Source organism: Chelmon rostratus, chromosome 24, assembly GCF_017976325.1.
Source record: "Chelmon rostratus isolate fCheRos1 chromosome 24, fCheRos1.pri, whole genome shotgun sequence".
In the NCBI taxonomy this organism is placed as follows: Eukaryota; Metazoa; Chordata; class Actinopteri; order Chaetodontiformes; family Chaetodontidae; genus Chelmon; species Chelmon rostratus.
Genome location: NC_055681.1, coordinates 12,802,245 through 12,819,132, shown reverse-complemented (window position 1 = coordinate 12,819,132; position 16,888 = coordinate 12,802,245). Strand labels below are relative to the sequence as shown.

The 16,888-nt window shown below is 43.0% G+C and overlaps 1 protein-coding gene across 4 annotated transcripts; it reads left to right on the top strand.

Annotated features, from left to right (window-relative positions):
• Window positions 1–1,593: 1,593 nt before the first annotated feature.
• Window positions 1,594–15,445, top strand: ptger2a (prostaglandin E receptor 2a (subtype EP2)). 4 transcript variants are annotated; one of them, XM_041966157.1, is made up of 3 exons: window positions 1,594–1,731; window positions 3,417–4,339; window positions 12,149–15,445. In XM_041966157.1, exons 2-3 carry the CDS (start codon window positions 3,512–3,514, stop codon window positions 12,437–12,439), a joined length of 1,119 nt encoding a protein of 372 aa, XP_041822091.1. In that variant the 5' UTR covers window positions 1,594–1,731; window positions 3,417–3,511; the 3' UTR covers window positions 12,440–15,445. The 4 variants fall into 4 exon arrangements, with proteins under 4 accessions (XP_041822091.1, XP_041822092.1, XP_041822093.1 ...); XM_041966158.1 differs by lacking the exon at window positions 1,594–1,731 and adding an exon at window positions 2,430–2,497; XM_041966159.1 differs by lacking the exon at window positions 1,594–1,731 and adding an exon at window positions 2,465–2,493.
• The last annotated feature ends 1,443 nt before the right edge of the window (window positions 15,446–16,888 follow it).

Genomic DNA, 16,888 nt, shown 5'->3' with positions numbered 1-16,888 from the left:
AAAGGAGAAGAGCGTAGGATCCCTGTGTCTGACGAGTGCTGTCAAAAGTAGAAATAACCTTCAGGTCTTGGCGAGTCAGGTTGTAAAACGTTTACGTGGCTTACGCCATAACTTCAACACCTCATCGGCTCAGGCACATACTGAAGTGACTGAGATCATTCTGGAAAAGGCACAGAAGGTGCAGAAAGAGAGGCAGGTGTAGGCCAAAGGAGAGGGCCGGAGTGAGAGAGGATGGCATAATGGTAATATGGCCATGTTCTAACGCATTAAGTGAGTTTTTAAAGGCTGTTTTGCTGAAAATGGACAGAAGCCTTTATGACTGATGTCATCCTGGCTGCGCAAAATCACCAAAGGCATGACACAACCCTGAAAAGCAAAACGATAAAATGTGAAATTGTCACACTGGCCGTCTCATTCGCCTTCTTAGGGTCATGAGGGAACGGGGTTATGGCAGAAGACATCCAGATGGGAAATTAAGGGCCTCAAATCCATGTGATGGTGGGAGGACGCCCAGGAGAACGACAGGCAATCTCCACACTGAAAGACACACAGGAAAAAACACACATCTTTCATGCTGGATACTTTGAATTTACATTCAAGGGGGAAGAAAAGAGGACGTGCTCAAACACATGTGTGCACCCACACTTTGACACAGAGCTTTACACGATGCCTTTTTTTCCTCCTCATTGCTGCCGCCATATTATTTGCAGGTCAGGACATCTGCACAGTGCCATGTACGCCTGGCAGACCTTTTCCCTGTTGTTTGCTGATTCTTTTATGCTAAACAAATTGTCTCACTCAGTCGACACTTTGCGTGTGCTGCATAATTCAAGCCGAGGTGAGCGGCTCGATTCTGCCATTATCCAAAACACACAAAACACACAACAGTAGCCTCGGTCGTCTCTGCAAATCATGAATCACTCTTGTTTGTCTGGACTACTGTGCAAAATAATTCCATTGATGCTGACACAATCAGTCAATTAATTGAGTCGGCGTTGAACAGAAAATGGATTATTAACAATTTGGATGATCAATTATTCGGTATTTATTTATTAATTGAGAAATACTGTGAGAAAATATGCTGCTTTAGGTCTGTTTTATATAAGTTGAAACACAATAATTTAGGATTTTGGACTATTTTGTTTATTTCTACAGACTAAATGATTAATCAACTAATTGAAAAATGGATTAAAACAACTGTTGTGTGACTGTGCATGTTTCCAGGAATGTGTGCAAACCCTTTCTTTAAAAGCAAATTAATTAAGTCAATAAAAAAAGATAAGACTTTATTAATCCCCAGCTGGGGAAAATTGGGAATTGTGAGTTTAAGAGAGTTTTTCTCACTTTAAAATGGTTTGGAAATGAAAAGAAATCAGTATTAAATGAGTACTATATTATTATTAGTATTAATGTTAAATGAGTGCTGTATCATTCCATGTATTTTTCAGATGCACACTGAGGTTAATGGCATTTTCTGGTAGTTTTTCGCCTCCTCCAGCCTGAAACCCGCCGGGGGTGTACCTACTCCGCGTGACGTCACCGCATCGCTCCCTGTACCCCGGGTCCATTCATGCCTGCCTCATCACAGTGCCGCGCGCGTCGCCCTCGCCACACCTCACCTTTAAACACGAGCAGCGTTAGGAGTGAATACGTTGGAATACATTTCTCTCAGTCGGGACTGTAAAACACGGAAATAACTGTCTACACTACGAGGAGCAAGTTGTTCAAAAGGTGAGAACTTAATTATTTGGATGCTTTTCCTCGCGGTGAGGTCCACGCGGATGTGACAGCTGTTGCCTCGCGCTGCTTTCTCATTCGGAGCGACCTGAGAGCAAAACTCCATTTACAGAAGTGTAAATTTTCCTTGCTGACTAAAAAACGGTCATGCTGTCTGAACTTGACTGAAATAACTTTGCATGTCTGTAGTCGACCTTCCATTCGGCACACATTTAACACATCCAGCAGCACGTTTTCACAAATAAACTCCAACTTCAACGAGTTACGCGCCGGTTGCCTCACTGCCAGCACGCTGTGTGCGCTGGACACCCTTGTACTAACTCTTTTCACACTCAATTAATATAATCTAATTCATCTGCAGACCAGACTCGTGTCTTTGTGGACTTTAGTTCCGTTCTAACCCGTATTCTGTCACCACAAGCAAGGAACGCTTGATTTGCCTGTTTTAAAGTAATCTGGCATTTCTCCAAACGGAAGAAGGGCATGTCAATAACTCCGATTTTCTTACGCGTCTGGTTTTACAGTTTTATCCAGCTTATATCACAAGTGGCGCAGAATCTGCGTTAAACTCCACCGAAGCACAGCCAGCCATCCAAGGACCCAACACCTGGACGCATCTGTCAGGGCTGGACTGTGCGTTTTGACGCAGACGGCGCACTTTTTTTTTTTTTTTTTTGGACTGCTTTGGTGACATTTGTAGCCCTAAACTCCAGCAGGCATCACCAGAGTGGACACGTCGTGCATTAGACAGAGCAAGTAGGTGAGTCAGTTATAGCACACCCAGTGAAAGCCAAGACACACAAACACAAACACATGCAAGTCATACAAATGGAACAGATGTGTAATATTATGCAGGCCTATATTTACTAGTTGCAGAACAGTCACACACCCGAGAGAGAATCTGGGCATAAGACTTGAACCTTCAGCCTGTCAGCTGATGTCTGCTCACTGGCCAGACAGAAAGGGAACAAATTTGGGTTTCACAACTCCAGAGCTCACACTGGAGCAGGGATTTTCTCAGCATACGAGAGAGGAAGAAGGTGCTCTCGCTTTTCTGTGTACGCATGGGATCGGCTCGGTTAGACAAGGGCTCGCAAAGCATCAAATTAAAGCGGTGAGTTGAGTCAACATTTTTGACAGTGAGTCAAAACAAGAGTCTGAAAGTAAAGGAGACCCGTAAACAAATGATGCAGGATCTCTGCGGGCAAACGAGTAAGTAAACAAATGTTGTGGTCGGCTTTAGTGTAATTCTGAAAATGCTGGAACACAGCACTCATTTGTAGCCCTCCCCAAAGTTTGGTCAGGATCTAATTCTCTGGCAGCCGAGACGTCGCGTGTAAATTCAGAGATCATCCATGTCACCAGTGGTATCAGCGCTGTGGTGCTTGTTTCTCTTCTAAAACTCTGCTCATCTCACCGGTGCTGCAACTGCGATGAAAATTATTCTCATTATTAATGAATCTGAGGATTGTTTTCTCATTAAAATTTTTGTTTTAACTTTCTGAAACTCATGAAATCAAATTGCATGTCTTTGTTTGACCCTTTGATCGACTGCTACTACTTTAGATGATGCAAAGTAGTTGCAGATTCATTGTCCGTCGATCGACTAATCCATGCATCGACTAACCGTTGCAGCTCTCCGTCTCACATACGCTCTTTCTTCCTTTCTGTTTTACCAGGATGGCTGGGGACAACTTTTTAAGGACACACTTGTGACGCTTGTTTTCGGAAGCAGACACATTCCCTCATTCAGCCCAGCCAGTTCTCAGCCGCCATGGATCTAGACGACGACCCGTGCCACAGTAAGGACCACATCGACTCCACCAAGAGCCCGCTGATCAGCGCCATCATGTTCGCCGCAGGCATCTTCGGCAACGTGGCCGCCCTGGTGATCCTGGAAATCCGGCGATGCAGGGACACGAGGACCGGGAACACGCGGCGGCGTTCACTGTTTCACATCCTCATCACGTCGCTGGTGGTCACGGACCTGGCGGGCACCTGCCTGGTCAGTCCGTTGGTGCAGCTGTCGTATTCGCGCAACACCACCCTGGTGGGCATGTCGCCTGAAACTCACAGCGTGTGTAAATACTTTGGTGTCAGCATGACCTTCTTCAGCCTGGCCACCATGTCGCTTCTCTTCACTATGGCGCTAGAGAGATGCTTCGCCATTGGTTACCCCTACCTGTACAGCCAGCACGTCACCAAGAAATGTGCCTACATCACAATCCCGGTGGTGTTTCTGTTATGTACGTTGTTCTGTCTCCTGCCGGAGATTGCCGGATTTGGTAAGTATGTACAATACTGCCCCGGCACATGGTGCTTCATTGACATGAACCCAGTGGGAAAGGAGGACCGGGTCTACGCCAACCTGTACGCCACCGTTATGCTAGTGCTGGTGCTGGCTATCGTGGCGTGCAACGGTTTCGTGGTGTACCAGCTGTTCAAGATGTACCAACGTCGGAGGAGGAACGGCGGCTCGGTGATGGCGTCCACGAGATCCAAAAGCGAGCGCAGGGCGATGTCCATGGCTGAGGAGGTGGAGCATCTCATCCTGCTGGTGTTCATGACCATCATCTTCATCATCTGCACACTGCCCCTGGTGGTAAGATGACATTTGATTACTCACATGCATGCTTTGCCCGTTCTGTGTGAATCCACATATGTTCAGTTTGCTGGTTCTAAAGGTCCATGATGCTGTGAGTGAGCAGCAGCCTGCAAATACTGTATCTATAATCAGCATTTACATAAATAGAAGTGTTAGATCAGACTTGATATGAGCATGTAAACAATACTGAAGGACAACAAGGCTCTGAGGAAGGGCTTTCCTCACAAAATCAATGAGTTAGTTGGTGTAATGTGACAATATTGCGGGTATGACTATTGGTGCTGTAGCTAAAACTGTAATGCAGCCATTAAGACCAGGAAACAGCGCTGAAGATAAGATCCGATGAGCTTAATTAATCACAATTCTACAAACGACTGATGACAGCGCAGCATGGATATGACTTTCATTTATTGCTTGGCTTCGCAAGCCAAACAAAGAGGGTTTGTTTCGGTTGAAGCTCTTGCACAGGAAATAGTTTGTGTTTGCATTAGGTTTTATTGATATTGGGCCGATTTCTGCATGGAGAGTGATTAAGGCACAATCAGCATTAAGAAGAAAGGCACATAAATCATTAGAGACACAAAGATATGCAAGTTTTTTAGTGGGATCTTGTTACAAGTCTCATTGAAAGACAATTTTGATGGGAACACTTCCTTTTAGGATATATCTATTTCCTGTAATACAATATATTTCCTTTTATATCTAATTTCCTAATGTAAGCTGGTTGCAGTTGAAAGATAAAATGCTGCTAAATGTCACCCAGAGTAGATTCAATACATACTACTTGTTATGTAATCTGATATATCAGTGTGTGTGTGTGTGTGTGTGTGCATGTGTGTGCGCACTTGTGGCATTTTGGGGACATGCTGCTATTCAGAAATAATACAATAGACTATGGGCTGTTCTGATGCCAAGCTGTAGACAGGAAGCCCTCTATCAGTGCCATTCACAGCACGTCTGACCCAGCTGCTTATTTCAATGCCACAGGTATTAAATATAGATATCGGGTCAGTGCAGATGTAGGTGTCTTGCTAAAGTCCTCAGATCATGGGACTTTTTAACATTTTTGGAACTGACAAATTATTTTTAAGTGATAATATTTATATTATTTCAACTTTTTCTTAACCTGCTCTTTCCAGTAAGTGCCTTGATTTGGTGCTATATAAATAAAACTGATCTGACTTCATTGGGTTTAAAGAAAACTAAAGTGCTTTGTTTAGAACTCAGTCTAAAAGTATGGAGTGCATTAAAATTACATGTGCAAACAAGGTCACAGGGTCTCAATTAGGGCTGCAGGTGATGGTTATTTTAATTATTAGTTAATTAAGCTGGCAATCATTGTCTCAGTTAATTGTGAAAAATGTAATTAAAATAAAATGTGATGTTTCCAAGACTTGAAGGTGATTTCAGCGAATAGTTTGCCCTCGTCAGTGTGCTGGTTATACCATTAATTCATCTATGGTGAAAGATAAGAGTACGCAAAATCACAATCAGACAGAGCTGATATTTAAAGAGAAGCTCCACCATACAAACAGCTGACTGTACATAAAGAAAGCAGGATAATTGTAAATGTCCGTTAAGGATTTAATGAGTTATTTCATTGGGAAGCAATCTGAACAGAGGCCGGAATGAGAAAATAAGGGCGTCTGTCTGAGAGACTGTAATTACGAATTTGGTCTCAAATGCAGCAGCAACAACAACAAAAAACCATCTGTGACTGATTGTGGGATGGACCTAATAATCATTAACCGTGCCTGTCACAGGCTCAAATGATGGGCTGCAATAACATGTTAATGAGATCGACCCGCCGCAGCAGAACAGCCTCAGACTCGCTGCGCCTGCAACGCGAACGAATCACACACAGGGGACGTATGAAGTGAGGATGGACGCCAGCAGCAGTCAGGAACAGCAACTTTCTGAGCTGTCCTGGTTGCAAACAACCTTGCTGTAGGTCACCGTACGCTGACCGTGAGCCAATGGTACTAGAGATAAATCTGAAACAGGATTCTGATTAGCTGATGGCAGTGCTGGCACAAGGCTTTGGCGCTGTAACTTCAGTGAACTTTGACATGCGTCTAATTCGATTGGCTAAAATGTGAGTGAGGAAGTTGATTTTGGAGAGCGCAAAGAGCAAATTCAACCCACAAATGGCTCACTAGCCAATGATCAGCCATTATGCTGTCTCAGCAAGGCGCCCGGCCAGCCTGTGTGTAACCACCTCAGTTCTGAAAGTGTCACTTTGGATTTGAAATGGTAAATCAATAAGTTTCCCAGCAGTATGTGATGTTGTTGCAGTAATGGGCCAGAGTGCCATGTTGTGCACCGCTGTGTCTCAGCTGTGGCCTGACAGGCAGAGTTGTCGTCTCTGCAGCGGCCGCCAAATTCTGCATTACAATTTCCTTTAATAGCGTTGACAACATCACAAACACAGACCACATGAAGACAGAGGCGATTGCACGAGCAGCATTCTCTAATTAGGCCTTTTAGAGAATCGGCTTCGACACAGTCGGCGAGGTAAATCAAGTCATCAATTTACGGAACGTTTTGACACAAGTCTTTTTAAAACTCTACACAAAGTGGGCACGGCCTGTATCGCAGATTCCTCCATGTGATAATGTACCCGGTGTCGACTGCTGTTGGCAGGTAAAGGACGCTGGTATCAGCTTTCCACGCTGGCTGTCTTCACTGCTTCATTAGGAGGCTGAATAAAATAGATGACTCTGTGAAGGAGGTGAAACAAGGACAGACAGAGAGGAGGCAGCAGGAGAGAAGGATTCTGAGTAGGAGCTAGTTAGCCTAGCTTGCCAGCATCCACCTTTTGAGTTTAATACAAACTTAATAACATGACATGTCCTCCCCGGTATTCATTTTTGTGCAGGAGCATCCAACACAATGGGAAGACACCTCGTTATACAGCGTGTCTCCTGGCAACACCAAGTTCTTAATTGTCACCTGACCGTTGCCATGGGAAACACCCACTCGGACGCTTGAAGCTTCACATGCTGTTACCACAAATATGTCCAAAAATGGTTCGATCCGCTTTTAAGAAATGAAAAATATGCAGATATTATTACAGTTTATATTTCCGTACTCAAAAACTGACAAAATTATCAGGATTATGAACTAATATTGATGCTCCAAACATTTTGACACACATGTGTATGAACATTTGGCGATGTCTTGTCAAGGGAGAGTTGAAATTTCATGTTGCTCCAGCATAACTTCACAGCCCCCTTTTGCTTTGCTTCTTTTCGTTCAATCTCTCTTGATTTCAACTTCGGCTGGCTTGGTCTTTGTGTTTCTACACCCTGATTACAAGCCAGCGCACTGATCCTTTAATTCATGAGGCTGCTTCTGTCGTGTCCGCCCATTAGCCAGTCATACTTTCTCTTCATCTGATATCCAGTAACAGTCACCAGGCCTTTCCCCACTGCAGGAGGAAGTTAGCATTAACGTCAGCCATATCCCATAAATTCCTCTTTTAATGGGAAGCCTGTGTCACACATACCCGTGAATCACTTACCTGTGGCTGTCACAGTCGTCTCTCCTCTTCTGTCGTCTCGCCATATTTCTGCAGAATGGCCACATTAACGTGTCGGCAGGCATTTCCATTGGTTGCCCTGCAGGAAGACGTAGGAAGGCTTTTACCATATTTCATTCAAAGCACACGCTAAGTGCCTATGCTGAGGGGGATCACGCCTCTTATTTTAAAGGAACATCCACACTCAAGTTTTATTTCCTTTCTTTATGAAAAATATCTACTGATCTCAACTATTTTTACATTTTTTCATTCACGAACTACGTTATTTTGTTGGGTTCCACTTGACGTATCAAACATTAAAAAGTCGGCTGGAGACGCAACTTTCGACCAACTCACAGAATTAACATTAGCTTTAGCTAATAAGCTAACCAGCTACAACTGATCAAATTTACCAGGGAGTGAACTGCTTATGCATACTTCAGTCTGAGATGAAGAGTGGCACGATTGACTTGTATATTACTCTTGTATTCAGATTTTAAAGGTCTTCTGTATCAGCTTTTGGTCACAAGCTTCCCAAGGCTACATATTCAAAGGCTAAACAATAGGACAAATGCATAATTTATCAGGAGCCGTATATAAACACTCGTGGATGTCCAGCCAATAATGTGATACCACAGTCTGAGGTCAGGACATCTCTCTCTCTCTCTCTTTCTCACACACACACACAGACACACACACACACACACACACACAGATCACATTACCTTTTTCTGCCAGTATGAAACTGTGTGTCGATTATGTTTTTGTGTGTGTGATGTGCTCCCAGTTTTCTGTGGTGGCATTAAAAATTGAAAAGGCCCAGACAACAGCCTTTCAGGTACAGAAACAGCGGCTCCTCGATGGAGAGGCTGATCTACTGGTGTAGGTGTAAGAAAGACTGAAATGATCACATTACGAGGTGTGGATGGTGCAGCTGTTAGCTCCAAACACGTTGCTTTGGGGGGGATTTGCAAACAGGATGCTTTTACAGCTTTTAAAGGCGCGTGGGAACAGACCAGCATGCATGTTTGAAATGAGATATTTTGAATTGTTTCTCATATTGAGGACCAAATAAAGGAAAAAAGCCAGAAGCAGACTCTGACTCGAGTATTTTCACAGCACAGTTTTAAGTCTAGAAAATGAAACTGGAGCAGAGGACGGCGTTTCGTCCTTTGAGCATCAACCCCGGGCAGACACTTCACATCAACACTTTTATTGCGCTTCCTGTTGGTGCTGAGAAAGGGGCAGAAAATGGGCTCGCAGTGTGAGTTGGATTTCACGGCTGAGCCTGGACAAACACACACACACACACACACACACAAAATCTGCCTCCACACGCACACACAAGCCTTCGCCTACTCTGGTTTTGTCTCGCACACATGGCGAGGCCTGTCACTAATCACAGTAATGATCTCATGTGGTTTTGTTTAAAACGGCAGTGGGATTAGGAAGGAGTTGTTCTACTCTTTAAGAAAAAAAAAAACTCTCCACACCTCATTCATCTTTCATTCCAAAGCTGTTTGATTTCTCAGAGCGTTTACATCATTTTTAAAGTTTGAACCAACTTTTCCTAAATGAGATGCGCAACAATCAGCATTCCCCTGCAGTTGTTGAGAAAATCTGGAAACTTCAGTATTTAAGAGAGCTCATCTGTCAACTTACAGCTGCTGATGTGCCCTCAAGCTCATTTGCAGCTGTGTAGATTGCTGGGAAGGCAGTTGCTCAAAAATACCCAATTAATCTTCATGGCAACAACTCAGCCACTCGGCTGCGTGACCGAGCAACAGGAAATTGGCCTAATGAGGCTGGCGTGACGATGCTGGGCAACCAGCGCAATCTTTGGAAACTGGGTGCTTTTACTGGAGTCGGTTTGGAAAGAAAACCTTCTAATGGAGGGGGGGGGGGGGGGGGGGGCATGAGGAGATAGATGGAGATGAAACAACCTGAGAAAAGGTCTGGGTGGACGGATGAGGATAGAGAGTGAGAGAGAGTAGAAAATGAAAAAAGAGAAGTGGTGCTGTGTCAATAGACTGGCCTTACGACCTGTTTTACGACCAGCGCTCCCATCAGATTTAACTGGATATTGTTCCTCTCTGACCTCCAGAGAGACCGGCAGCAGGAATTCCTAAAGCTGTGAACAACTCATAGCTTCCATGGATTGTATTCATGTGCTGGTTCCCAACCTTGTGGCCGTCAGCCCGGCGAGTTTACTGCTTTTCAGTCCAGCCAATCGCAGCAGTAGCTGATTTCACTGACATATTTCAACCACAGATGAGGAACTAATAAGTGAACTCAGCTGCTCGTTCTTGGCCTCGCCGGTGCTAATAAAAACAGCCGCATTCAAAAGCACTTTCCCTAATAAAAGGTCAAAGACTTTGTAATAGAGCGGCGATGGAGTTGCAGAGGAACACACGTCACTGCAGTGTGTGTGCGTAATATACCGAGCTGGAATGTAGATTTCCATCTTTCCTGTTTTATTTGTTTGGAAGTTGGCTGAAGGTTGCGTATATTTCTCATTTCGCAAGACAGGCATTCATTTCAAAGATTAAAAACATATTGTTACGTTCTACTATGGTGCCCTGCGAAGGCAAAACCCAGAAACCACATTAGGTCAAAATGAAGTTCAGAGCAGAGTCGGACTTCCTGACATCTGTTGTACCGTATAAATAATAACAAGCCACAGAAATGCAGCCTGTAATTTCTGTGAAAACAGTTCAATTATGTGGTAATTATATAAATGAGTAATAGCAAAGCATGGCAACTGCACTCCGGGTAAGAGAGCGACGTGAAGTTCAAGCTCTCTGATAAGACGGTGTTAGCTGGCCTTTACTCGCCAATTAAAAAATATAAATTATGACAAAACATTGATAAGTTCGTTATCCCACATGGATGAGTTCTGGAGCTAAATATAGAGCAGGTAGCTAGCCCAGCTTAGTAAGGTATCTTGGCTTCAGATGCTAATGGAATTCATGCATTTTGTATAGTTAAGCTACCTTGAAATAACAGATTTGAGAATTTAAGATTAATTTATTGTATTAATTTCAATACTGTAAATATAAGACAGACAGCATCATGATTGATATAAAGTAAGTAGTGATATAAATGTGACTGTGTGATGAGAAGCAAATCTTTTCAGTTTACTAAGCATGAATTACGGCTACCGTCCTCATCCCAGAGAGTCCTGGAGTTCTCCACTTCGCCAGGCTGTAAATTATTAGCTTGTTTTATGTCATATTATGTGAAAGTGCATGAATCCACTGTGCAGATAGTGACAGATGACAGCAATAATGAATGCGATCCACGCAACAAGGATTCTCACATTATCTGTTGAATGCAGTTAGTAATCCAACTCAGCTGGATATCAGCATGGGAATCTCAGTCTGGCTCGGCCATAGAACTCAACATCTGCCCCTCAGCCTCCTAAAAGCAGAAAAATACACACACGTTCTCTATTATTTATAGGCTGCCTGTGTTTGCCTGGGCACTCAGACCGAAAGGCAAACAAAATCACGCTGAGAGTAATTCAAATATCCTCTCTGAATGAGAGCGATGCTCCGCTCTCTGCAAACATCCCGTGTGTCCTGGGATCAGTGACAGCGCTCTCTGCATGGAAGATGAGAAAACTGGGAAGCATGCTCTTTGTTGAAACTACAAAGGCAACTTTTTTTTTGTTAGTTAGTGTGAGCAAACACGTATTTGGACTAAGACCTAAAGCGCACAGTCACTCAAGCGACCTCTGTAAACAGTCTTTGGAGATGCTGGTAACTGACAGGTACCCTCAGCGTGCCACACTCAGAGCTGAGGACAGTTTCCTGTGTGGGGGGGGGATTAACATCTTGCTGAACTGGCATGATTAGAATCAAAGAAAGGTCACTGGTTTCTGTCCCACCTTCTCTTTCATGTATTTGTACAACAGTGTGTCCTCAACAATGAGATCAGATATGTTGTCACATCAAACTATGAGTCAGCAATGCTGGCATTCAGCTGACTTTAAGGTTAAAAATGCACAAAACGCATCAGCTTGACATTTCAACAGATTAGTGGCTTCAGTTTCTATTGTTCATCTCCCATATCAGGTTGACCCGCTGCTCCCACCAACTGGTCCCAGTCTCCATCTGTTTCTGCTGCTCTAGAGGGTTTAGTGTTAAACCAGGATGTTAGCAGGGATATGTGGGCCTGTCACGGATGGTGTTGGCGGAGGGATTATCCTGTGGCAGCTAATTCAACACACAATTTCTTTTTTCCCTCTCCCCGCCTCTTCTCTCCTCCCTCTGTCCTTCTCTCAGATCCGGGTCTACCTAAACTCCATAGGGGATCGCAAGGAGTCCCACCGTCTGGACCTGATTGCCCTCCGCTTCATCTCCGTTAACTCCATCATCGACCCGTGGGTCTTCATCCTCCTCTCCCCCAGCGTGCTGCACTTTTTCTGGGCCTCGGCCTGCCGGGCCCCCCTGGCAATCTCCAGGGGCTCCGTGTTTAAATCATCGCTGGCCAAAGAGAACACTCCGCCGAACCTAGAACAGTCTCGGCCGACGCTGGAGTACACTGAGCATTTTCACACTGAGGAAAGCGTATGACCACAACAGTATTTGATTGTTTGATATTTCTATTTATTGGACAGTATTGGATAGTGTGTTTGACTTAGCGATCACGTGAAGCGGAGAGGTTTCGTGGACCACGACATTTTATGGGTGTTTCCATTAGAGAACGACCCCATCCGTTTAACTGATATGTTTATCAGCTCCATCAGCTGGTGGCTGCTTCTTGCCATTTACATTTCCATCCACGTCTGGCCTTTGAGCTAAGTTTATGCATGTTGAATGCATACCGGCTCCTCTAGAGCTCCATATTCTAAGTGTAAAAGCTCAACATTTTGCCTCATTTGCTGCTTCTATTTTATGCCGATTAATCAATGAAATGAAAAACGCTGCTGATGGGAGCTGGCAATAGAGAGAGATTCATTCAGGTTCTGTGATGGTCTGGGACAGACAAACTGCGGGTGCTTTTGTCTATATTGTGTTCCACAAAGAGTTGGAGAAGCTTCTGCAAAGAAATGTGACAGACCAGACATTCTTCCAGGTTTTTTTAAAGCCCCTTGATGCAAATTAAATTGGCGTTTACATGTAATTGCGCAGAGCACAGTCAAAAAAAATCCTGCATGGAGTCCATATCAGGTAAAAAGAATAGGAACCAAGACAAACTTAATGGCACGCCTACAAAAACAGCACATTCAGATCAATTAGGATGATGGTGTAGTACGGTAGCTTGGTGGGGTATTTTTACCAGAAAATTGGACTTTTGCGACAGGAAAGCAAAGTGATTCATGTCTAAAGCATATCTAGATATAATCTAGACATGAGACATGTTTATACAAGTTTGAATGAGAGCTTGAATATTTCATACTAGACATATGGGCATGAACAGTTCAGCTGTTATGGGTCATCATCTTGAGAGCGTTATTTCATCACCTTTGAGCCTCTTAACCTCTGACCTGAAGCTCTGGCCCGCTTTGGTAACCTTCCCCCTCGCACTCTGACCACATTCCTCCTGGAAAGACGTTTTGGTGGACAAGATAGTCCAGACTTTCCCTGAACTTCAAGGACTGGGTGTGAGAGAGAGCAAACAAACACACAAACCAAAGGTTATGTTGATTGCAGGGCTCATACTTCATTTATAGTTACATGCACAATATGAAGCAAAGATATTTTCCAAAAAGTTCTTCATATGAAACTGCACTTATTCTTCTTACATCATTAAGTCACAGAGAGTAAATATTCTTGCATGATCAGGTTTATGAAATACGAAATGAATGATAGCACACGACTGGAGCAAGTATGGTACTTTTTAAAGAGCGAGCTGCTGCCTTTGATTCCAAAATAACACAAGATCATTTTGTCAAAATGCTTTTACTGATCAGGTTGTCGATATGTTAATTTTTGTTCTACAAGGATAAAAGTTGAGGTTACTCTTTCTTTCCTGAATGAATATATGCTGGAGCTGAAATTAAAGGTGCCCTGTGGCGTTTTCTTGTAAACAAACAAAGGGGTGTTTACATTCAGGGTTACTTCCTGGGAATGCCCACATCCAACTGGCAGTAATGTGCATTTTGTCGCCGGTCTTCATGCACGTGTCCTTGTGAGTGTGGCCAAAACGAGGCCCATGCATACAAAAAGTGTGAAAAAAAGTCACACGATCCCTTTAACTGTAATCATTTTTTAAAAAATGCTGTTCAAAATGAGATACAATCGTTCAATAACCTGAAAATCTCGTTTATAAAATGTAATATTATTATACAGCATATAATCTAAAATGTAAAATCAATTAAATCAAGCCTGTATGTTGTTCATATAAATTAACCTTTAACCCTATAATGCCTGACCCAAGAAATAATGGACAGAAAAATCTATTTTTTTGAATATCAAGACTTTATTTGGCCCTTTAACAATTAAAAAAAAAATTAAAAATTTGCAAATATGTCTTTTCGTTTGTATCGTTTTGAGCAAAGTTTTTACCCCATGGTAATGCAAAACGTTTCACAAATGCATGTATCAAATATGATACCCACGGCATTATAGGGTTAAAGAAGACCAGGTTTTGTTTTCAATTTGTTCCATAAGTTCAGCTAGTAGTCAAGTCATCTTGGGATGGAACTCTGAGCAACTTTCTAATTTTTTTTTACTTTCTCTTGCCAGATACTTTGTTCTGTCACGCTGCCTGTAGGTTATGTGGAAACTATGAAAAGAGGGCCCTTCATTTTTATCCATTAACTTTACGACTAAAATGCCATTTGAACTGCATTAGTTTTACAAGGGAACATCTCGAAATGTTATTTTTATTCAGTGTGTCTTTCCAGAGGACCACCATTCATACCAAATTTTCCCCAGCTGGGGATTGATAAAGTTGATCTTATCTTATCTTTAAAGACTTCTGCTTAATTTGCCGGATTATATCCTCATGCTGCTCAAACAAGTTCACCAGCCAATTAAAGCAAACCCAGAAAATGCAGGTTCGCTTTCAGGTCCACCTATAAACATCTAAATCTAAAAATAAACTCCATTAGTCATTTTGCAGTTAGCCTACACAGCTCATGGGTAATGTGATCTGCCGCCCACCAACGTAACACATCGTTACATTACAGTGATGTCAGCTCTGACCGGCTTGCTGAAATCAGATTCCTGGAAAAAGATGGGAGCTTTCTTCACTTTCTTTCTTTTTTTTTTTCTTTTTTTTTTTTGCATGCTGGTACAAGTTAAATGTTGTTGGATTCATACTGGTTGAAGTTACACAACGCCATGGGGAATTGTAACTATTACACCATCACTTAACAGTGGATCCAATTTAAACAGGGCTCAAGTGTCTGGCAAGAAAAGAAGCTACTACCGAGTTTTTTGCAGGACCTCCGGTCATAAATCTGAAAATAGAAAAACTTGCTGGTGTTATTTGGGTTATGCAACAGCAGGAGTCCAGTTTAAGTTGAAAGTTGAGTCTGGTTCTCAAGTGTGTAACGTGAGAAAAAAAAAAAACACAAGTTCTCAACTATCTCATTTTAAAGATGCCAGAAAATGTATGATCATCAGGTAATTTTTAGGGCTGTAAGCCTTTATTTGAAAGTAGGAAGTGTGTGTGAGAGAGCTTGCACTTCTATCTTTGTGAGAACCAATTTGAGTTTAGGACCTGAGGAGTGAGGACGTTTTGGCCGGTCCACACTTTCAAACAGACTTTCTAAGGGCTGTTTGAGGGTTCAGACTTGGTTTTCATGGTTAGAATTAAGTGTACATTAGGCACTTAGTTGTGATGGTTAAGGTTAGGGTAAGGGGCTGAGGAATGCATTATGTCAATGAGGGTCCTCACAAGGATAGAAGTCCAGGCGTGTGCATGTGTGCACTGCTGATGTTGCTATTGTGTTGTGAGAACTGCAGTTTATTGCCTCCATCGGTCTGTTGTTGGTTCTGAGCTCAGCATCAAAATGTTCAGTGTTTACGACAGTGACTTACTGCTTCCTGTGGGTGTTGTGTGTGAATTTTGCTTCTGTGTGTGTGTGCCAGTGCTTTTTCCTATTGCATTTTTGTGAGTGTGCTCATTTTTTTTATTTCCCATAAATGTTCGAATTGTTCAAGCTTATTTATATGAGCATGCTAATGTGTGTGTGTGTGTGTGTGTGTGTGTGTGCGTGTGTGTGTGTGTGCGTGTGTGTGTGCGTGTGTGTGAGTGAGACAGACAGCACTGAAATGTAATGATGCCAAACGAGAATGCTACCTACCTGGATGTCTTGTACTCTGTAATTATAAAGTACTGTAGATGAAACTGAATGCACTGAGCACACCGGTATGTATGTGTGTGTTTTACGGCTCGTGTAAATAAACATCTCATCCTCCACTTATTCTGTCCGACCTGCTTTGTAACCCTCTACCTACGCGCACGCACGCACACGCGCACGCACACACACACACACACACACTCATAGAGTTTGTGAATAGGTTACAGATGTGGACAATAAAACTGAATCTTTCAGTCAGACATGTGTGAGCTTCAGTTTCTGTATGTCTGCAGCACTCTGCTGTGTGTGTGTGTGTGTTATGCTCAGATCATTTGAACACAACATACATGCTCTCTCTCCCTTCAACATTCTGAATGTCTTGAGCGTGAGCACTGACCACATCGGCCTATGTGGTCTTTTGACGAATCGGCACACAGGAAGTCAAGAGCTGTCTCGTGATCACAATCAGCTGGGTCATTTGTTTTGTTTGAGGCCGCAGTTTGATGATCAGAAATGTGCTAAATTGTTCTGGCGTTGTGTTCTTCATTCATGACGCTTTATCAACAGAAGAAAATTGACGGGACTTGGAAACTGGAAACAATGTTTGCCATCAAATTTAAAAGCCCGAAAGGAAAAAAACAACCTTTAATAGGGACATAAAATACCAATGCAGATGAATATGAATATATTATTCACATCTGAACAGATACAAACCATACCATGCTTGAGGCAATTTGCCACAGACTTAATACCACCTCCTCTAAGAGTC

What these genes read in the sequence shown, in the direction of transcription:
- ptger2a (XM_041966157.1), top strand. Translation starts at nt 3,512, where the DNA reads ATGGATCTAGACGACGACCCGTGCCACAGTAAGGACCACATCGACTCC. An exon ending in TCTGCACACTGCCCCTGGTG is followed by an intron (nt 4,340 to 12,148) that starts GTAAGATGACAT and finishes TCCTTCTCTCAG; the next exon opens with ATCCGGGTCTACCTAAACTC.